Source organism: Melospiza melodia, chromosome 12 (genome assembly GCF_035770615.1).
Source record: "Melospiza melodia melodia isolate bMelMel2 chromosome 12, bMelMel2.pri, whole genome shotgun sequence".
Taxonomy (NCBI): domain Eukaryota; kingdom Metazoa; phylum Chordata; class Aves; order Passeriformes; family Passerellidae; genus Melospiza; species Melospiza melodia.
This window is the reverse complement of record NC_086205.1, coordinates 16234474-16257604: the sequence shown is the minus strand read 5'-3', so window position 1 is coordinate 16257604 and position 23131 is coordinate 16234474. Positions and strand designations below refer to the sequence as shown.

Genomic DNA, 23131 nt, shown 5'->3' with positions numbered 1-23131 from the left:
GGGATTCCAGCAGCTTGAGAACCAGGATAACCTGGGAGTGCTGAGGGTCCCACCATGGAGACAACATTGTTTGCGTGGACAGCTCTTCCTTTTTGCCACTACCTTTCATGGTGCCTTCCATTTTGTTTTTATTCCTCTTCTCCAGGAAATGGGGCTTTGTGCTGGCCAACAAGTTGCAACACGTATATAGAAAAAAAAAATCAACAAGTAGGAGACAAGACAGAGTAAAGAAAAGCAGGTGGGAATTTTCCTCTGTTTTTAGGAGTGGCAAAAGGTGCTTTGAAATCTGTTTATGCAGAATGGTGTAAAATCTTTAATTACACTTACGACAGCAAAGGAAGTAAACAGACTCTGGCCTCTGGGATATGGGAACTTGATCCCATGCAAGTGCACAAAAGATGTTGTGATTAATTTATATACAATTAGTGAGTAGCTCTCCACCTTGGAAGTTATCCAATTATGTATTCAAACACAAGAAACCAAAGAGAGAGAATTTAGGCACTTAGAAAACAAAAAAGGGTGTTATTATTTAAGGGACAGCCCCTATCATGCAGGACCAGCAGTGTTTCTGGCTGTGCTGAGGAAGGCTCCTCAGCCTGACTGGCATGGCTGCCAAGGTCTGAATCCCTGCAGAGAGAGAAGCCAGAGGGATATTTACTCTTCAGAAAGTGGAAAAAATAAAACAGAGAAGGAAAACAAGGTCTCTGTATGCAGAAATACGTTGCAGATCTGGAACAGTGACAAAGCTTTGGCCCAGTGCCATCTCACCCCTGTGGATGTGCACACCATAAAAACTGGAGTTTAAGCAGTGCCCATAATCCTGGGGTTTTCCTACATTCCAGTGTCCCACATGAAGGGCTGCCTGATGCTGCTAAATAAGGTTTAAAAAGTTTTGTTGCTGCATTTACTGCTGTGTTCTCACAGCAGACCCTGGGTACAGGCAGAGCAGGCATTCAGCCAGGTTTGTCCTCACAGAGGGGAGGGAGGAGTGCACAGCCTAAGGGGGCAGAGGACATCTCCAAAGGATGTAGGAGCAGATCCATGGGCATTTACCAGACTCCTGTGGGTCCTGTCTGGGAATGCCCACTCAGATTTGAGCACTGTGGGCACTGCAGGGCCCTGGCTGTGTGACTCAGCTCATCCTCTGTGCCCCACTGAGCCCAGCCCAGAGAGCACCCAGCTGCCCTGCCCCGCATCCCCTTCTCAGAGGAGACCTCCCACAGTCCCCAGTGGATTCATTATGCTCTTTTCTCAACCAGAAACATACTGTAAATGATCTAAAAAATGTCATTAAGCATGTTTAGAGAGCTTTTTCTGCAAATGAACTTTCTATTCTCATGGAGGAAGCACAGTGATTGGTTCACAGCATCACCAGCTCTGTCCAAGAGATACCCAAGTAAGGCTATTTAAAGCCCACAGCTCTATTTTCTGAGGCTAAGCCACATTTCAGCCCTTAGCCCAGGCATGCTTTAATGCAGTTACACAATTATATTTTCTATGACCTATATAGAACCTACATCTTCCTCACGACACAGATTTATAGCGAGTGGGTAATCGCAGCTCTGCTCACGGAAAGAGAGAACAGCCCCTATTATGTTAAGGAATGCAATTAAGAAATCTTCCTGCAGATTATGCTGTCCTGCAGCCAAGCAGGAAGCCCTTTGGCAGGGTTTGGGCTCTCCTGCTGCCAGAGCACTTGGGAGCCTGCTTCAAGTCAGCAACTTGCATTCCTGGGCACCAGGAGCCCAGGAATCACACAGGGAGTTCAGGAGTGGCCTCAGACTCTCAGATATCCCTCACTCTTAGGCCTTAAGGCTGTTTTATATATGTTTTATATGTGCACCAGGAAGATCCAAGGGCAGAATTTTGCCCTTGAAGGACTTCTTGACCAGCCAGCCCAGCATTTCCATCCCATATCTCTGAGTCCCCCCAGTCTCACACCACAGGTCAGAGGAGAATTTTAAGAATATCCTTTCTGAAAGCGCAAGTCTCATCCCTCCACACAGGCTGAGAGCACAAAGACACTGGCATATGTGTTTGGCTTTGCCTGTCAATAGCTGCATTGAGGCCACCGAGCCCAAGCACACACAGCCTGCATTGAAACACAGGCCTAAGTGTTTGCTAGACTGGAACTTACATTGTACAGAAAATAAATAACATAAATTCAGTGGTCAGTGCTCTGACTTGTGTGCAATGCATGGTTACAGTATGAAATGGCACAGAGATGCCATTCATGGTGAGTTTCATTCAAACCAGTTGGGAGATCTTAGGAATGATTACTTTAGACAATATTTAAAATGCTTCTATCTGTGCTGCAGCCCAGGAATATTAGTCAGATGTGTATTTCAGTGAAAAGAGATCTGACTTGAGGACATGCATCCATTTTCCACATGCCACACCTTGCATTCCCTGATATAATTATTCTTGAGAAAAGGTTGTTACCCATGGACTAGAACAAAAGCTTCTTGTACCAGGACAGATGTACAGAAGTGTAGGAACTTCCTTGGGAGGCAACAGATCAACATGGGACTGATTTTGATTCTGTAAGTGCCCATGCACAGACAGAGCTGGAAGCCAGCTCCTGGCTTGTGCCTGCAGGAGGGAAAGCTGCCTGAAGCAGGAGCTGGGGGCTTCCTGCTCCTCCCAGTGCCTGTTAGTGCTGCAGAAAGGGAGCAGCCACCCCCTGCAGGTGTCCCCAGGGCCTGGGGAACCAGGCAAGCCATGTGTGCTTCAGGGCTGTGAAAGTGGCAGTGGTGCAAAAAGAAGGTCCAGATATGCTCTTGGGCTACAGAGTCTTAGGGACTTGCTTGTTGATAAAGGTACAGCAAAATAACATGTGCAGGGAGGGGAGGAGGTTGTGACTTAGTGTGTGGGCTGAGTGTATATGGGAAAGATGGGGAGAGAAGCATTTCCTGTGTGTGCACATGGTGTGGCAGCAGCTCCCAGTAAAAGCACTGGCTCCATCCCCACACCAGTGCTGGCCCTGAGAAAACTCAGTGCTGGAGTCCCTTGTTGGGATGGACAGACCACTGCACCCACTGGCTGACTGTGTCCTGCAGCTCTTCAAAGCCACCTTGTGCCAACACAAGCCACCACACATTTCACCCTCTTTAAAGATGGCCACTGCTACCTTGAAGCCTTTTCTGAGTCCCCAGGCAGATTTTCTGCAGGCACTTCCTCATTACCAAAGTGCACCTCAGCTGTATTGGAGTACTTGACCCACATTTCTTCTCTGGAGGGCTGCCAGGCCAAGTACCTGCACCAGCTTTCCCCAGGGAGGGGAGCTGTGCAGCCACACTCCAGACACCCACTGGATGTCTCCAGAGGGACACAGGGACTGACACATCCCTCCCTGCAGTGAGTGATGGAGCCATGGGGCCTTTCCAGGGTGCATTCCCTCTCCCAACAGCTCCCTCCTTAGTCATGCTTCCTGGAGCAATGGTTCTCTCTCATTAGAGCTGGAAAGGGAAGGTGCTTTGCTGTGCTCTGTATGCTTCAACACCTCTGAGCAAGCAGAAACCAGGAAGGAGACACAAGGACAGCCTGCTGACTGACTGTCATAGTAACCCTGGTTAAAGTCTGACCAGGAAAATGACTTCTCTTGCAGCACTTGACCCCAAAAGGTGATAGGTACCACCCACAGCCCTGGTGTGCAGTAATAGACCGTGCAGAGTTTTCCCCAAGCTGCTGTTCAAGGTCCCTGGGCAAGGTGCCTGTGGGGTGATGGTTAACTTTGGTGCCTGTTTAAGAGCAGCTCAGTGGTGTTAATGCCTGCCCTCACCCCTGGCACCTTCCTCCCTGCAGATCCAACAATTCAGAGGACTTTTTAAAAGCCATTTGTAGCAGCCTTCATGCAGAAGACTGGAGTCATCACATGTATTATTCTACCACAAAAAGTAATTCAGCCTGTGGGAAGGGGGATAATACCTATTCTGGCATCAGTTATAACAATAACTCCAGCATGGGCAGGGTGGTGGCAGAGGAAGATGGGAAAGTTAGGGAGCTTGGTGCAGGTAGAGTGATTTATTCAGGGCATTTAGTGAACCTGTAGCAGTGTCAGGGCCAGAAGTGCTTCATCTCAGTCCCCACTAAACCATTAAAACAGACCAGCTCTTACCTAGTTCCTCTGCTGAACACTTTATTTACAACCAAACCAAGAATTCTTTCATTTTTCCCATTTTGACTTTTACTGATGTCTTGTCAAACACAGTGAAGGAAGATCTCAGGCGACCACATCTGTTCCATCTGTGTGCTGGAGCTGGAAACACCTGGGAAACACCACTGCCCTCCTCAACATCATCTGCTAGGTCCTGCACAAGAAAGAGTTTTCATACCAGGGGCCATGCTCAGGGGGAGGGACAACCTTGTGCCATGCTGGCTGGGGAATGCCCCCCCGGCCATACATATGGGGACAAAACACAGTCAGCTTCTCTGTAAGGGCAGAGGAAAGCAATACTGCACAAGGGGGTGGGCAGAGACCCCCTCTGTCACTGCTGTGTTGGCAAAAAGTGCAGTGAGACAAAGCACCCTCGGGGAACCAAATTAAGCTGCCCTGCAGGCAGTGGATTAAGGCATGTTCAGTGCAGCATGCTGTGATAAGTGCACTGAACCCTGGCTCAGCCAGGCACTGTGCCCAGAGCTGCCTTCGGCACCGGCAGGATGATGCTGCCAACCATCCTGCCAAGGGCTCTGGAGAGCTCTTCCCTTCAAGACACTACAGGAGAAGGCACTGGATGCTGCAGGAGACCTGCACACACAGCTACTTTGTGCCTTCTGATAAGCTGCTGTCAGCGCTGAGGTATTATTTATCAGTATTTTGAGGTGAAAACACAGGTCTGCTCTTGCCTCAAAGAGCACCAGGGGAGAGGATGATAGGGCTGTATCAGTAACATCCCTGTGGCCCTTCCAACACTGCTGAGAATGAATTAACTGTATCTGGCTCCAGGCCAGGCCCTGGAGGTGGAGCTGGCTCTCTTACAAATTCTCTATTTGTAGCATCTCTCCAATACCCAGAGCTCAAGCTGCTGGCTGAGAAACCTGCTGGTATTGGTTTGGACATTTTTCAGCATTGTGGTTACACAAGAAGCTGTAAACTTGTGTTTCAAAACCCCAGCCAGAAGCACAGGTGCTGCTGTTGCTATTTACACCAGCATGTTTAAGGAGGATCTTTAAGCTAGGAAGATAAACCCGTCCTGAGTTTCTGAGGTCTTCAAGTTTCCAAAAGGCTGAGCAAGCCTCCCGTGTGCAGGTGCACTGGGGGGCACTGTTGCAGAGCTGGGTGCTGCAGAGCAGAGCTCCCTGCAGAAACCCCAAAGGCCCCACACCCAGGCACTGCCCGGGCCACTGGCAGAGGGCTGAGCAGCACCTCCCTGAGCAAGGCAGGACCTCATGCAGAGGACTGGCCACCTCTTGGCTCCCAGTGCCATCACAGAGAAGCTGTGGATCTGAAGGGAAAACCAGGATCACTTCACAAAGGCTAAGGGGTGCACTAAGGAGCTGGACCATGCAAAGCACTGTGAGAAACATGCAGAAAAAGGTGGGACAGTGCCACAGCCTCAGCAGCTGGTGCTTGAAAAAAAAAAGCCCTGGCAAGCTTTGGCAGCGTAATTTCTTGTAGGATATTACCGCAGCAATGAGCATGGGCTTCCATGGGATTTCACTGGACTTCTCTCTTTTGTCCTCAGGCTTTGAAGGTCACTGTCAACTGGAATTGAGTTTTCTTCCCTCTGTTACTCACCAGCAGAACAAAAATCTGCCCTCAATGCCATATTAGTGCACCTCTATGGCGTGAGACACGTACTCTTCTCTCTCCCAGACAGCCAGAGCTCCCCTCCCAGGCAGAAACCAGATCAGGCACTAACAGCCCTCCTGAGCACTTCTCAGGGGGCACAGGAGGGGACTGGGGCTCACATGCTGTGAAATCCTAACCCTGGCTCAACCACGAGGTCCTTGCATGGCCTGGGACACTTCTTGGCTCTCCAGTCTCCGTTCTGTCTGTGAGAGGAGCTAATCCTTATTACCAGGCAGCTGTAGCCCTTGGATGAGTTACATGAAGAGTGCTGAGGCAATGAATAATGCACAGCACTGCTCTAAACCATCTCCTTCGAGGGAAACCACACAAAATACAAACACTGACAGTGTTTACAGAGAGGCCTCTCTAACTGCCTGCTGCTGAGGAAATGGGCCATGCTGCCATGCTGCCCATTCTGCTCCAGGCAGTTCTCACTGAGCCTCCACAAACCCACTACCTGCTGAAACATCATTCATTGTTATTATTAAACCACCTCCTTAATTACTGAACCTAATTAAATCCCAACCTCAGATTCAAAGGAGGTGGGAAAACAAATGTAGAAATGAGCACTGGAGCCAGAGACATATGCTTTAAAAATCTTACCATTTATTTTTCTCTCTGTGCAAATCAGAGCTACTTAACATTAATCACATTTCACAGGGCAGGGGGCAGAAGTGATTACTGTTTAAGCTGCAGTTCAGTGGGATCTTTCTGGGTCCTGAATCCCAGGAAATCTTCATGTGCAGATGATCTGGAAAAGACACAAACTGCACAGCAGTATTTCTAGCAGTTGTTACTTGTAAGACAAGCTGCCTTGACAGCATCTCCAAGGGAAAGCTGCTTTCCTCCTGAAGGCATCACAGCATTCATGGCTGCATGCAGACTCCAAGAATTTGCAGACAATGGTATACAAAAACTTTAAGGCACAGTTTCCATGTCAGAGCTAGCAGAGGCAGATGAAGAAAGAGCAATCAACAAGCTCTTTTCACAGCCACTTAATCTCACATAAGGCAAAAGAGTGGAAGGAAAAGCTGGTCCCTAAGAGTGAGAGGCTCAGGTCCCAGCCTGGCCAGCAGCGCCTGCAGCTCACTGGCTGCTCCACCAGTGGTCACCACTGGAACACAGGGAATGGGGCATGGCAGGCAGCCATGCACTTGGAAAACATTATTGAAATCCTGCATGTGGCCAACAGAAGAGACCCTTTGGGATACTGGGTGAGATATATCATATCAGTTATCAAGAGGTAGATTGAGAAGATGATTGTGTGACATGGAGATTTCATTGTGCAATATTAAAAACAGGAAATGTGTCCCTTAAAGCATCCTTCCAGAGCTCATAGTCAGGCCATACTAGCTGCACAGTGCCCCATACTGTTCAAATGCAGAGGATAAATGAAAAAACTGATTTGGAAAAGCCAACAGCATCTCCCTCACCAGCCAGAGGGGAATGGGGATGGATGGGCAATGTCTGTATCACAGTTGAGTAGTTCAGGCACGTAAGGTAGTAGTCCAAGAAACCTAATTTGTTTGCTGCATCAGCTTAAACTCTGTCCCACAAAGCTCAGCAGCAGCAGGTGGAGAGGGGCTGCTGAAAGATGGCTCAGACCTCATTATTAGTAGGGTTTTTCACTGCCCATCATGTGCCCAGTTGTTGGCTCTGGCATCTCCTGGCCACAGTGCTGGGAGGGAAGAACCCTTCTTTGCAGCTAGGTAATGAGGCTGTTTAGAGGCAGTGTTGCAGTTTCCCTGGAAAGAGCAGACAGTCACAGCACAGCAGAGTTTCTTGGCAGTATCAGGAAAACAATGGAAGGCTGTGACTGACCCATTTTCAACCGAATGGAAAACTCTGCTTTTGTTTCCCATTTTAGTTTCTCCCTTCAAGCCATCTCATAGCAACAGCTTTGCTCTGCTATTAGCAGTTTGCCCTTGTAAGGAAAAGCAAGAGCCCATTAATAAGCCAAATTTATCTGCTGACCTAATTACACTGGCCACATATTTGACACGTTATATTTACTTTCCTCTGCTTCCTCCATAGTTAAGAGGAAAACACCTTTCGACTTTAATCAGCACAGCAAGAAATGCAAACAACAAGAATGAGGGGGGAAAAAAAACCACAAAACCATGCACTTCTAGCATTCCACAACACAGGACTTGAAAGTGGAAGCACGTGCATCTCCAGGGGAGACACAGCAGCAAGGAGTGCAGAGGTGAGGCCTAGCCTGTGTGTGAGCCCTGGAGGGACGCCTGAGGGATGCCTGCTTACAGCGTGGCTCCGGGGATGTAAAGCCAGTCGGCAATGGCTGTGGGCAGGTGGGTCATGACCTGCAGCCTCACCCACCAGTACATCTCCATGGGGTTGTAGCGGTTCCTGGGGCGCGGGGACGTGAGCGCTTCGGTGATGGCGTTCAAGACCAGAGACACGTCCTTCAGGCCGCTGCTCACGAAGGACTTCATGGTGGCCACGTGGCGGGCAAAGTGCTCGCTGCCGTAGTCCTGCCGCACGGCGAGGGCGGCCCCGCTCCACAGAGCCTGGGCCTGCCTGTCGATGCCGGCCGCCGTCAGGATGCCCGTGGCTGCCACGAAGTTGCTGGGCTCGACGAGGATGACGCGCACGCCCCAGCGGTACATCTCCTGCCGCAGGCAGTCCGAGAACGCCGCCACCCCAAACTTGGACACGCAGTAGCACGAGCGAGACGGGCTGGCCATGCGGCCCAGCATGCTCGTGATGTTCACCACACGGCCTAGAGAGAAACCAGCAGGGACGGGGATGAGCTGCACAAGCAGCAGCCAGAACATCCCAGTGAAAGGTACTCAGTGGGATGATGCTGATTTGTAAAATCTGAATCTTGAACACACACACCCTGTCACGGAGATTTCTCTCCTGCCTCAAGCGAGGCTAACCCCTGTTCTCCAGGGGATGGTGCATATGCCTACCTCTGCATCAAAGAAATCACCAAGCATACAAGACATTTCCCTCCTCATTTCCAAGCAGGGAAGTACCATGATCTTCGAGACTGTTAGCTGTGTGTTCTCTGGAGTGTGCCTCACCCACGTGTCTATCTACAGAAGGGCTCAAGCTCCCAGCCTAGAGTGTCATGAGCTGCAAAGCTCACAACTCTGTGTGATTTCATCCAAGTGTTCTAGTTCTTTCTGCAAGCTTGACAGCTCATCTGCCTAACACATGTGTGTACTTTTAGACCTGAGCTGGATGGCAGAGAGTGAGTAGAGATTTCTCTGCACCTGCAGCATGAGCAGCACAACCCACTCAACCAGCTGGTCAGCCACAAATCTCTACAGTGGCCATTCCTGGGACAAACAAGGGGAGACTTGATGTGCTGCTGTTCACAGGCAGTGAAGAGCAGTTGTCCTAATTCCTGCCAACAGCCCATGACAAGCCCTCGGGGCACTGCCTTAGGGCAATGACAGCAGTGGTCACTCCTCTGTGTGTCTCAGCACTATGTGCACTATGGTTTCAGATACACTTGCAAACAAGCCCTTGAAATTCCACCAGCTATTTTTACAGAGAGCATTTTCACAGCCAGGGAGCACAATACCCTTCTGCAGCTCGAAATTTCAGCTGAGAAACAAGTGGACAGCTCTACTGTCTCATTCCAGACCTAAGTGTAACTTAGAGGGATTGTGAGATCCACCCGCTGAACTGAAGGGTAAGATACTTTTTGTAGTGAGATAGAGCTCGTTTAGTGGTTAATTGCTGTCTGGGAATGGCATCTGAGCAATCTTCTTAATATACCCCCTTTTGTCCTCCCAGAACACACACCTATACCATCATTCCCACACATGCTAAATAAAGAAGCTCTTCAGAGTTTTGCTCATACATATCTTTTCTCAATATAAAACAAAGAGTTTTGACAATACCATTGTCCTGTAAGACATCTGAAATGGCTGTCATTTAATCTCATTTATTCTGTCACTACCTGAAGTCATCTGTGAATGGAATAACATGAAGGGAAAAGATGCAGTTATCCAAACATGACCACTCTGTGGACTCTGGATTATCTTGTCTGTATGATATCTGCCAACACTGCACAAAAGTCTCTGATATCTTGGATGTTTGCTGTGTAGGTGCCTGGCCTGTCCCAAGAATAGTCTGTACTACCAAATGCTTACATGGCATCCTCAGAAACCCTCCTTGGCCTGCACAGGCATTCCCCCAAGTACAGCTTGCATTTCTACCTACATCTCTTTGCTGTGCTACAAAAGCTCTGAGCCTTACCCCACTGCCCAGCATGTACCTTTAGCTCTGCGAATGAGGGGCAGGAAAGCTTTTGTCACCCTCACAGTTCCCCATAGGTTGACCTCTGCCACTTCCTTGTAGTTGTCTAAACTTGCAAATTCCACCTCTCCGAAGGTTGAGATGCCAGCGTTGTTCACCAGGCCCCACAGACCTGCCAACAAACACATGGTTAAAGAGTGGGACAAGGAAGAGTGTCACAGAGAAAACACTTTCCTTGTTGTTCACAGTAACCCAAAACCTTAACAAAAAACTGGGTACTTTCATAGAAATAAGTTGTAGAAAAAAATCCAGCAAGGAGATGAAATATGTTCTTCCTCCACCAGGGGCTTGTTTGGAACATCAGGGAAAGTGATGGGGCCACACAAGTATTGTCTCTTGACCATCTCCTGTACAGTCAAGTGCTCTTCTAGGGCTTTATAAGGCTGCATCTGGCTCTCTTTTAAGCCTCCTCTTGATCCGAGGTTTGTCTCCACTCAGTGACTTTATAATGAATTTTGCAATTTGGAAGGGGCTGGACTTTCTCCAACAATCAGGAGGGAAAGGGGGAAAAAAAGGAAAGAAAACAGGTATTTTTGATTTCTTAATCCCCTTCACAACTCTGGCTTGCTGTTTGGATGGTACATGGTATTGATCTGTACATTCATGGCCTGGTTAACAGCTGCTGTGTTTTAGTCCAAGTATTTGGTTTCCCTCAACCCTAACTTTATCAGGAGCTAACAAACTTACAACCAACCCTCACAACTAGTGGAATTTAAAAATTAATGTCTTTTGCACATGCAGTCCTGTCAAAATTAAATTGACTGCACTTCCCAAGAGCTTCTGTGATGAACCCTTTACATGTCAGGACTTAACGGGTCAGCAAGGACTTGACTCTTCAAAGCGATTGCTGCAGGACTCCCAGTGGCAAAGGTCTGTAGGGCTGAATCCATACTGTCCATCCTGTCTGTAGAGCTGAAACCATACTGTCTGTGGGGCTGGGCTGAATCCATACTGTCCATACTGTCTGCAGGGCTGAGCTGAATCCATACTGTCCATACTGTCTGTAGGGCTGAGTCCATACTCCACGGATTTATTGAAGCATGGGACTATGCAGCCATAAATTGCACGAGGAACAAACAGAGGAGTTGGAACAAGACAACAAAGTTGCTCCTCATTAGATGTCCTCCCTTACACCATGGTTATTTTTCACTGTGCTGGAGTCAGGGCTGACCTGTTGCGGCTGCATTAGACTCAGTTGAAGTTGGGGCCCCTTTCCACTCCAGGACCTTCCTCTTACCAAGAACTAACAGGGCTAAGAAGGAGTCTTTATGTCCACGGAGCTCCAACATTGCTATCAAAAGCACCAATGTCATGCCACCCTGTTGATAAATGTTATCAAGCTCTCTCTCAGAAATTTTTGGGCTATTTGCCCTGCCTCTGCTCCATGGCTTCCCTATTCTGATGCATGAAAGTCTTTTAACTTTCACCCTGTATTGATTCAGTCAGATAGTAACCATGTATTTTACCAAACATAGTCTTATAAGCAAATTGCAATACTCTGCCAATGGGCAATGGCATTAACCTCCTGTTACACTTAAAAACATCAACATGCCCTTGGCAGACTGACTGTGCCCTCACATGGGCCCAGTAACCCTGCCCTGTTCCCAGCTAAGGTTGTTCTCCCTGAAGGCTGTTTCCAGCTGTGTACAGCTGTGTACTGAAGCTCCCAGTTGTAGTGAGACAAGATGACTGAAATTCACACTGATCTGCATCCAGCACAGCATCTCACCCTGAATGGGATCCTTTTGTAATTTCAGAGTAATTTCACCACGAACAAAAAAACATTCTAAGAAAATTTGGCAGGAATTTACCAAAGACAAACTGTCGGTCACAAACTGACCTCTGCATAGCATTCCTTACCAAATTCCTGTAAATTTCTGTGCAATTTCCCATTTCCTGGGTTGTGATGTTAGTTCTCATGAACGTCCCTGAATCATTATTTACCGTCATTTGTTGTTGGAATTCCATTGCTCACAGATCAGGGCACGTTACAAACAGAACAAAGTGCTGAGGGGAGCCCAGTCACAGGACTGTTTGCTGGACAGCAGTGTGTTTATTGAGCACAGCCTTATCACTATTACGTTTCTAGAGTCAACAAATACAGTGGGAACTGCATGAGACCAAAAACAAATGGGCACTCCTATCCAAAGAGTTCAGCCTTATGTGCACAGCACAGGGAGAAGAGGTATAAAGAAATGCAGTGCCCAAAAACTGTTCTGCAGCAGCTCCTCTGGGGCCCCATTCAGTGTGCAACCACACCTCTGTGCAAGGCACCTCAGTCTCAGTAGTCTTTATGTTCCAGTACCTATTTATTGGGAAGCCTCAAACCTCAGTCACACCTATGGGCCTAAAAAGAAGCCTTTGTTTCTTTGTACACAGTGCTGAGGCAAACAGCTACAGGAGGAACCAGTCCAACTTGCTGATCAGGGATGCAAGACTTCTCTGTCCCTGCTACACACACAGTTTTGCAAACACTGCTGCATTTATAGAAGCAATAGAGCTGCTCCCTTCCAAGCTTTCACTCAGTGGAAAAAGGCTTTCTGCTACCACTGCTGTTGCTGGGCTCTTCAGGAAAAGCTCAAGAAGCTGCGAAAAGCAGGACGAGGGCTCGGTGATTGTGTAGGAAGAAAAATCATGCAGAGAGAACATGTGTGGGATCAGAGCTGGTACATTACTCAGTTACATTTCATATGCTTGTTTTAGGAAAGGTGTGCTCACGTAATCTGCATGAAGATTAGAGCTGCTGTTATTTACTAGCTTCACACTTGCTGTGAACAAAACCAGGGCCATGGCAGACTCATCTAAGCTTCAAGATGAGCAACCACCTTCAAGTCACAACCCTGAAGTCCTGAAGCCACGGATGTCAGACTTCAGTTCACCCTCAGCCTGTGTCTACAGCTGCTGGCCAGCTTGCTGCTGGCACAGAGGCTGCAGAAAAGCCTATGCAGGGCAAGAAGTCTCACCTCATCACATGGGAAGAAGTCAGGTGGTGTCACATCAGGCTCTGACTGTAAACTCACATCCCACTGCCAAAGCACTTCAAAGAAGGAAAGAACCCGTATCTCCCTTGACATGCCTTTGGGATCCATGAGCTGGACTCATGCTTAAGTTGACATGTGGATTAAGGTCACCTCTGCCAAGCCTACCCTGGATTCCACTATACATCACCTCTGGGATGTTGCATGGCAAACTAAAAACATGGATTGATCTGACTGAAGATTAATCCAGGACTGGGGGCAGCTCAAATCTGTGCTCCAGCTCAGCACTCAGTTGTACCCACACAGCAGAGGGGACAGCAGCAGTAAGCAGCCAGAGCCCATCACCTCTTCATTAGCAGGGTCACTTGCAAGGTCTGCATGGAGCACATGTGGCCGGAGTGCAAGGAAGGGATCAGGCTCTGGCTGTTCTGTGCCCTTCACAGACATTCAAGGACAAAGACACAGATACTTGTGGGCTAGCTGCCACTCATGGCTTTTTATGGGATGTGCAGTTAAAGCCTAATCCTCCAACCAGTCTTGGTCTCTTTCCATGTGGCTGCCACATCAATAACAAGACAATTGTCCTCACTGACCTGAGAACAGCACAGCCTGACTGCCAGCCACATACTGTCACAGGCCTTCAGGCTTGTTAACCCTCTTTTGGTGGTGCACAGAGAGAAAGACCTGGTAAATGCATGGTCTGCTCTGCAGAAAGGATTCTGTGAGCAAAAGATACCTACATACCTTCCTCTGGCTCCTTCAGGGTCCTCTTCACAAAATCCACAGCCCGAGCCACCTCCTGGTCACTGCACACATCCATCTGTAGCACTTTCATCCGCTCAGACTTCATGTTCCTCAGCTCCCTGGCTCCATCTCCATTCTCATCCTGTCCAACAGAACATTAGGGTGTCCCACTAAGATGGACCAAGAACAGCAATGCAGCTTGGGGCCAGGTATATTCACATGGACAGGAAACAGAAGCTACTGAAACTGCACACACAGGTGTAAATTTGGTGCACAACTATGTACAAACCAGTGTGCCACCCTCCTGTTCCCTCCAGCACCACTTCCAGAACTGCATCAGTGACCCAATGCCCTGAAGCATCACAGAGCCCACCCTGTTCTTGGCTCCTCATGATGGGTTTCACATCCCTAACATGCTGAAATATTGTGCCAGCAGGGGAGAACCATGGGTGCCTCTCCACAGCCTCAGTCTCCGTGCTCTACGGGTAACATAACTTGTACAGAAACTGGAGTCAGATGTTCAGGAATACCTGTTCAGTGAAGATCTGCTACACAGCAGCACAATTACAGACATGAGGCATGAAAGGAAATTCTGGCTCAGGAAGAAAGAACTTTTTTTCTTTACCACTCAATAGGCAATAAGAACTTCATGGCTCTACTTTCCTTTTCACCCTTTTCCTTTCTTTCCTCCCCATCCCACTGTTATCATTAGAGATTCTGTTACTACTGTGTTTTTTTTTTTTTTGTTTGGTTGGTTTTTTGCTGGTTTTTTTTTTTTTTTTTGTTTGTTTGTTTGTTTAGTGAAATGTAAACACAGTTAAATTCCAAATTTTACATGCTGACTTCCAGGCAAGATTACTGCTTAAGCCTTAGAGCCTTGCTCGGGTGGTAAATAACAAATAAAAGTGAAAAGAGCACAGATTAGCAACACAGTTCCACAGCAGGCTTGAGATTTATTCACAAAACTATTCCCTGAATCACAAGCTCTGCCTCATTAGGGAGGAGGAAATTATGAATTGGTGAGTCACCATGCCTGGCTGCCACTCTTCCTTTATCACTTGATACCACCTCCCACAGCACAAGGGCAAACAAGGCGAGCAACCCACCCACAGTCACCTGCTCAGCAGCCTCTGCAGCCAGGCAGATATAAAAAACATGTCACTGCTTCGTTTTTATAAATATCTCAGGCTATTTAATTCATAGAGTATACAACATCTCATCTCCACCTTCAGTCCAGTGAACAATGACACATAATGAAGGAAAAGAGCTGAAATGTCCATCACAAACATGAGCAAAACAGGGCAGTTCTCTTAAAAATCAATACATAGTTACACTGGCATTATGACAATAGTAGGAATGAGTTCTTGGCCCCATGGCTGCATGTCATTTCACAACTGACTTCTTTCCCAGTACAACAAGAACAGCAAACAAAGTTGGAAGCTTTTCTAATGCACATCAAACGGGCTGTGTGTGACGGGCTGTGTTGGCCCTCTTATCTAGCCACAAAAACGATCTCCACGTGGTGTTACAAATAGTCAACAGCACGGTCACCAAAATGTTATATTCCCTTTGAAACAGATGAGGATTGTATGATGCCTCAATGTATTTCTGGAAGATGCTCCTGCATCTCACCAGTTTTATAAAGCAAATTTTCACTACTTAATAGTGTGTAAAGTGGAGCAAATTCAGCTTCTAAATAGAGAGATTTATTGTACCTATATAAAAAGCCATAACTGTACCTGCATGCAAGTGCCAGTTGTCATTTGAGGACTGAAAAGACCTTTCCCTGCATTTTTTTCTAATCTTGCATAATACTTATAAAACAAAGAAGAAATCTTTCCACTGCTTTTTAAGAAACAAAGTCATAGGCTGGCAACTTAAAAATCCAGTAAAAATTGTTTGTATTATTAATATGGAAATTAATTTTCCTCTATCATCAGTGCAACTCTATCTGCAACCTTCCCAGCTACAATTTACTCATTATTGACAAAACATATTGATTTTGGAAGACTGACTTCAACATGCAATATCAACTGGGACCACTTTTCATAGTTGCACACACCACCTTAGCCACTATTTAACTGTAAAACAAAGTGCTCAATTTGTTTGTCCAGAACACCACAAATGGAGCAGCTACAGATTTTTATGGAAGCAACTGAACATAATCCTATGTTCTGTGGTCTTCAGGGGCTTTAAGTACATTCCTTGTTAGGTTCTATGTGATACTTCTTCCTTGTTTTTAAAATGGTAGATTTGTTGGCTGGGATAACACCTAGAGCAGTTCCCATGGGAGCAGCCAGACTGTTCTCCCAGGGATGATCTTCGTGATCTTCCCCAGCAGGAGCCACACAGCAGCACAAATCAAGTGAGGTGCTGGCAGCAATGGCCCAACTATGGCTCCTGCAAAGCCTCCCTTCACTTCCCTTTGCTGTCTGATTTTTGTCCTCAAAAAATCTCCCAGCTTCCCCTTCCCAGCTCCATAAGAGTTTAAAGCCATCGTGTTCCAGCCCAGCCTGCTGCCCAGGCTCTCTCCATGGGCCTTCAATGGGACTGTGTGGTTTCCTCCCAGCTATCTCCTCTCCCCTGGTTATCCTGCCTTGGCAGCCCTGCAGGCTCTGTGCCTAGCAGGGGCTGCTCCTGGCTGAGAAGCCCAGCAGCTCCACAAACCCCCTCTACCCAGCTGAGGCAACTTGCTCCAGCTTTTAGCTGTCTCCCGTTCCCTTCTTTGCTCCTTTCCCCTGTTCTGGTTTGGAGGATCCCAGTGCAGTGGTGCTGAGGAGAGGCAGATCACACAGATGTTCATCAGGGAAGAGCCCCCCTGTTAGAGACACAGCCATGGCTTTTTCCCAGGGAAGCTCCTGGGATTCAGGATCACATTCAGCTCAGTGGGATGTCGGGGGGAAGCAGGAAGCCATGAACAATGCTGAGCTCCATGGATGCAGGCACCTTGCCCCGTGTGCGCCAGTTCCTTCCCAGCCTGCTGCCAATGCAGGCGCTGCCTTCCTGCGCTTCCTGAGCAGAACACCTCGTGCTTGTCCTTGCTGCATTCCAAACCATGGAACTGCCTTCAGACTCCATCTGACCTGCCAGGATCATTTTCAACCCTGTTCCCCAAAAGGCCTATCATCTTCTCTGCATGCTTCTGTGCATATTTTTTTCTGAGTGCAAACTCTTCTGGGCTATGGTCTTCCAAGGATATGGTCCTGGGACTAAACAGCAGTCACTTAGAGGATGAGTTTGCTCATCAGACTATCATGAGGGACTGTAACAAACTGTGACAAAACACTTACTGGGATACATTGATTCCTTCCCCTTCAGCCACTCTGCTGCTTAGCCAAAATGAGATTAGATTGACCCAGCACAGTTTGTTCCCAGTAAACTTATACAGGCAGGGTGCATCACACTATGATGCAGTCATCTGTAAAACTGACAGGGCAGTGTGTGGCAATTGCATCGAGTGCACTGAAGGTGAGCTGCCTGGCTGGCAATTCCAGAGGTCTAGCTCCTTTGGGAAGGGAAGTATGATATCTGTCCTCTTCCAGGCTTCTGGAAATCCCCTGGCCTCCAGGTGCTCTTGAAAATATCACCCATGGGGCAGAAATCACAATGGCTCATTCTCTAAATGCCCTTAAGTATATTTCACCAGGCCTGGTGAACTTGAGCACATTAATTTATATATAAACATCCCTTGTTCTTTACCTTTTCTTGCCTACAGTCCTCATGATAACATCTGGCAGTAGGGACACAAAAAAATTATTATTTTTTTCAATAAGGTCAAGGAAAATAAAACAATTATTATTTCAACTTTTCCTGTAATTTCTACTTTTAAGGTTATTTAATAATCTATTTCTGTGTGGTTTTTCCATCTTAATCCTTATATAATAACAGAAACCTTCTCAGTAGACTTACTTGCCCTTGCTTAATGTAATCTCTTTTCCATTTGATCCTTTCCAGTTCTATCCCAGCCTGCATGCAATATTCTTTTTATTCCTGTAACTTTATATTTGACTGTCTAAGCATTAAGAAGCTCCTGATCATTAAGAAGCTCCTGATGCACCTTACAGTCTGTTATGATGTATTTAATAAAAGAGCTGTCTGTGGGGGTATAGTACATCAGGGACCCTGTAATTCTCTGTATAAAAGCATGTAAGTGGTGATGGACTAACCAGGTGTGAACTATGAGCCTGGCATCTGCCTCATGACAACTGCCCCCACACCTGCTCTGGCCCTGCTGGGAACCTACAGCAGCTCACAAGAATGAAGCAAGCAAGCAAACAGGCCTCACTTCAGGAGCATTTCATCTCTTTATGGAGTTTCCAATGGAGCCTGTCCCTCTCTGCTCCACACTAGCATGTGCCTTCCAAACAGCCCCCTCAGCCACCCTATTTTCCCTTTCCTTTCCATTCCCTACATCTGCTGCTCTGCAGAGTGCCTGACTTGCCATCAGCACTGAGACAGGCATCCCAAAGCAGCAAATGACATGATTACTGAAGGAATTACAGAGGCTCCTTATGGAAATTTCCAAACAGTGGCAGTAATCCAACAGGACTCTCTTGCTCTCAAGTTACACAATATGTCAGCTGATAATAACTTTCCCTTCTGGTGTGGTGGAAGAACGTAATGTCTGCCACAATCACACAGGCAGAGAAGGCCACCCTTGTTTGTTCTCACCTTCCACAGTACTCTAAAATCTGTAGTCATCATGCCCTGAGCACCTGTGCTGATGTCGTCATCTTCAAATGGAGAAATAAGTGACTGTTAAATGATTTTGAACAATTCAGGTCAGAAATCACAGTTTTGACTAGCAATACAGCAAAAATGCATACTAAAGGTAAAATCCCAGCTGACATGGCAGTGGAGCCAGCCCAGTTTTTAAAAAGGGTTTCACAACACTAAGTTGTAAGTCCTTTGCATGAGCAGGGATTGGAATGAGGAGTCTGCAACCACTTCAGATTTAATGTGTCTAAACTTATCTCTTACAAATGATGCCACCTGCTAAACACATGTGACAGGAAGTCAGACCTAAAGATGTCAGAAATGTATGGTAAATTTGTTTATTCAGCTATCCATAAACTGAACAGCTTGTACAGAAGCTGCAGAAGCACAGTTGCATGACATTTTGGAAACAGAGCCTTAATAATGCAGAAGAGGCAGCTTGGAGATGAGTTTAGGGAGGGTGTCCACAAAAAATGACATTGTGAAAGACAGCAACAGGGACACCATGGAAGACAAAAAGCCACAGTGCCACTGCAATCTTGGCCTATCAGATTGATGGTGTTGTGGTATTTCTGAGAGGCTTGCAGCAGTGAACAGGGCCACACTGTACAAGCTACTGTACAGACATGCAGTTGACAGATGAGCCCTACCCTAAAGAGCTCACAATTACAGGAATGAGGTACAAGATACAACAGGCAGATGAAGCAATCAAAAATGTAACAATCCCTGCCCACTGCACCTCTCTCAGGTCTTGAACCAGGATAAATAGAGGCTGCAAATGAAGATGCTTTCTTTTGAGAAGTGTTTTTCTCTAATCAGAAAAATTTTTATTAATTTCTCCACTCACCATGAGCAAGCATCCAGCAAAAACAGTAAATCCCTTTGCATGAAGGCATTTTGCCAAAGCATGTCCAAAACCTTTGTCACAGCCTGTTATTAGCACCGCCTTTCCTTCAGCCTGTGTGAGGAAAAACAGTCACAGGATATCATCAGATATTACAATGCAGGCACCACCACCACCCTGCCCCACAGCACAGGAGCCACTTGCAGTCCTGCAGCCAGGGCAGGTACAATTCCTGCTGCAAGTGACAGTGGCACCTGTGTACACAAACACAACCACCTCCCAACTCCTGTGAAATCAAATTTATGCAGTTGCTGTCTGTAGCAATTTGTGTTGCCTTGATACCTGAGCTGGAGCAGTAACTATTCCTTTCAAGTATTGGTGGCCAAAGCAGAACAGAACCATTTCAAAAGAAGTTAATGCTGTACCAGTTCATAGTAAGAAAAAGCAGCACAGAGAACATCCAAATGGCAGGATGTCACTGGCTTGAACTGTACAGCAGCTCTTTTAGCTGCTGAGTGACTGCTGCCTGTTCCCCACCTACTCCCACTCTATGCACCACTTTCCATGCTGTATTTTAGCACACAGGAATGTGACTACAGGTTAGAGCTTCCTCCTGAAACTCTGCAGTTTTAAGAAGAACAGCTTATCAAATCCTACAGTTCTCTCCTACATTATCATTTGACTGACAGGTAAATTGAGAAAGAAGATTTGATATTCCATTTGATATGACACAACATAGGGTTGAGATAGATATGAAAGCAGAATCCCAAATCCTGAAGATAAGCTACAGCAAAACACTGCCCATTCAACTTCTGTCTTTGCTGGAAAGCCATCTCCTCCCCACAGGTGTGAAGCAATGTGAGCTAACACAACCCAGCTAGAAGGCTGCCAGCTGCTGTGCTGCACAATGCTCCAAACTGAAACTATATCCATGAGGCAATAACATGATACAGCAATAAAAATGCAGAGGATGCAATAAGGAAGTGAGGTCAGTTAGATCTCCCTGGAGATATCAGCAGCTAATATTGCCTGTTAGTGTATTCACAATGGCTGGAATATGAACACATTTATGTATGAATTGCACTGGCTGGTCAGACACATTTTCAGAGAGAAATGGGTCAATCACCACTGCTCCCTCATCTCTTGCTTTGCTGACATGTGGTGCAGTAAAGCAGCAATAAGGAACGATTGCAGGGTGATAGTGATCAGGGCATTACTGCACAAACTCAGGGTGAGCCTCAGCAGAGAACAATAAGCAAATAAAGCTACACCCTGTCCTATAACTCATGTTGAAGCAACTGCTCTCAAAGGGGAGTTAAGAGCTGCAGCTGAAACAAGAACTGATCAAAAGTCTGTCCTGCATTTATAATACAAACACCCACAGTAACATTATACTATAACCTATACTCAGACAAAGAGCACCTAGGTACAGACTAGCTCTATTAAAGCTCTAAAGATAGCTATAGCTAAAGGACAAAATATGAGTGAGAATTAAATATACAGTGCTCAGTCTGAATTTAATTTAGACTGACACAACTCTAAGAGAGATGAAAATCAAACATTAACCAGATCACAGAAATTGTCAAGGTCACCTCTGGCAATAACTCAGCAAGCTGGCCTGTGGAAAAAAAAAAAAAAAAGATTTGACTTTTTTTTCTCTTTCTCTCATTTCCCTAGAGCCTTTGCCTCTAAATCTTGAAGGCAGGGGACTTCCCAAAAGAGCAGGAAGTGTGCAGGAAATAGGCAGCTGTAATCACTTCCAGAACACAGGTCAGGCAAGCAAAGAAGATATCCAATCCTCAACCATCATTAGGTCAAAAAAAAAATAAAATCAACCAACCAAAATGCAGACAGAAATGAGTTTAAAAATCCTCTTATCTGCCTTTAATAGTAAGGAAAGTGAGTGACAACTTACAGTTTGAAAAGGATCTTGTGATTGTTATTTGCTATAACGCTAACAGCTGGCAATAAAACACATGACTCCAGCATCATGGCTCATAACAGACAGGGGCCCCAGCAGCACCAAGGAGCATGCAAAACCCCAAGGGATGTACTGGATCTCACATCTGTGCCTGTCTGTGCCATGCCTGATGGACACAGAGCTCCAGGGATGACAGCAGGGATCAACCCCATCCCCAGCCAAAGGGACCCTATGCCAGAAAAACTTCTGAATGCAGAAATGCCCAATCACCCTTATCTTTTGCAAGTCTTAAGATAAGGCTTAATGGGCCTGTTCCTGAAGTTTGATAAGGCCAATCTGCAGCTTAATTTGACTCAATGCTGGGACAGGCAGAGAGGATAAGTTATCAGCACAGTGACCTTAATGAGCATTCTGAGGAACTTAGGTGCCTCCCTCACTCAGGGTCACACAGGGCTGCCTGGAAACACTGCAGGGCAGACAGCACTCCAGAGCTGCCAGGGTGCCTGGCACAGCATGCCTGGGGGCTGCTAGAGCACTTCTTGTACCAGAGGTGCTGCTGTGGCATGTGAGCACAGTAACACTATGCTTGCTGTGTGATCCACAACACTATTACTCACAGTTCAGGCAGCCCTAGCAGAGCAGCCTCATTTTAACCTGCAGTCAGCTCAGATGTACACAGCATTTCCTACTGGGACATGGCCAGTTTATTAAATAGTATAATTTATTTTATTAATGCAGGTGATCCATCAAAATTATACATTTACTGCAGAACAGACTGAAGAAATTGAAGCTACTTTTTCAGCCTGTCTCTCTAGACAATGTGGGAATATGGCATGCTTACCTAGACTTAATCTTTTTCTAATGTGCCATTTGTTTGTTGTTTTGTTTTTTTTTTTTTATCCTGTTCCCATTTGTGGCTCCCCTGACCATTCCCTGATGTTATCAAACAGATTGATTTTAGGATAAGTGCAGTTCCAAAGTAAACTTGGCTTGTTCCTTTTTCCAGGGTTGGTAAAGTTGAGGTTTTCAATCCCAGGAAAAATAACTGAAAATATTCACTAAAGGGAAGGTATTTTCTCAAGTGGAACAGGGATGGAGAAAGTAAGAGAAGCAGAGTGGGTGAAGGAGTGAAGTGGGAGGCTACAGCTGTTATCTGGCCATTCCAGGGGGAAGCACTGAGCTGGAGGTCCTGAAGCAAAAACATTGGCTCAGAGAGCAAGTCATATCCTGGGCATCCAAAGCAGCACGGACAGCAGGTCAAAGGAGGTGATTGTCTCTCTACTTTGGTGAGACCCCACCTGCAATGCTGCATCCAGCTTCAGTCTCCCAGCACAGGAAGGACATGAACCTGTTGGAGTGCATCCAGAGGAGGCCACCAAGATGGTCAGAGGGATGGAGCACCTCTCCTATGAGAAAAGGCTAAGAGAATTTAGATTGTTCAGCCTGGAAAAGAAAAGGATTTGGGATGACCTAATTGTGGCCTTCAACTTCTTAGGGGAGGCCATTTACAGGAGCATGTAGTGACAGGACAAGGGGGAATGGGTTTGAGAGTAGGTTTAGATAAGATATTAGGGAAAAAAAATCTTAACTGTGAGGGTGCTGAGGCCCTGGCACAAGTTGCCCAGAGAAGCCGTGGATGGCCCATCCCTGGAAGTGTTCGAGGCCAAAGCAAACAGGGCTCTGAGCAACCGGGTATAGTGGAAGGTGTCCCTGCACATGGGATGGGGTTGGACCTGGATGATCTTTAAGGTCCCTTCCAACCGAAGCCATTCTATGATTATGCGAACATGTTCCCCCTCCAAATGAAGCACTGCTGGGGGGGAGCAGCCGCCGCACCGCGGGGT

General features: G+C 46.8%; 1 protein-coding gene across 2 annotated transcripts in view; it reads right to left on the bottom strand.

Annotated features, from left to right (window-relative positions):
* Positions 1 to 488: 488 nt before the first annotated feature.
* LOC134423695 (D-beta-hydroxybutyrate dehydrogenase, mitochondrial-like) overlaps positions 489 to 23131 on the bottom strand; it is a 23864-nt gene continuing 1221 nt past the window's right edge. Inside the window, exons 2-6 of one of the 2 annotated variants that reach the window (XM_063166975.1) lie at positions 19370 to 19480; positions 13807 to 13948; positions 10044 to 10196; positions 8129 to 8531; positions 489 to 627 (exon numbers count right to left, since the gene is read on the bottom strand). In XM_063166975.1, the coding sequence (XP_063023045.1) occupies positions 495 to 627; positions 8129 to 8531; positions 10044 to 10196; positions 13807 to 13948; positions 19370 to 19372 (834 nt within the window). In that variant the 5' untranslated portion in view covers positions 19373 to 19480 and the 3' untranslated portion in view covers positions 489 to 494. Of the gene's footprint in view, positions 628 to 6375; positions 8532 to 10043; positions 10197 to 13806; positions 13949 to 19369; positions 19481 to 23131 lie in introns of those variants that run through there. The other variant, XM_063166974.1, reaches the window with a different exon arrangement.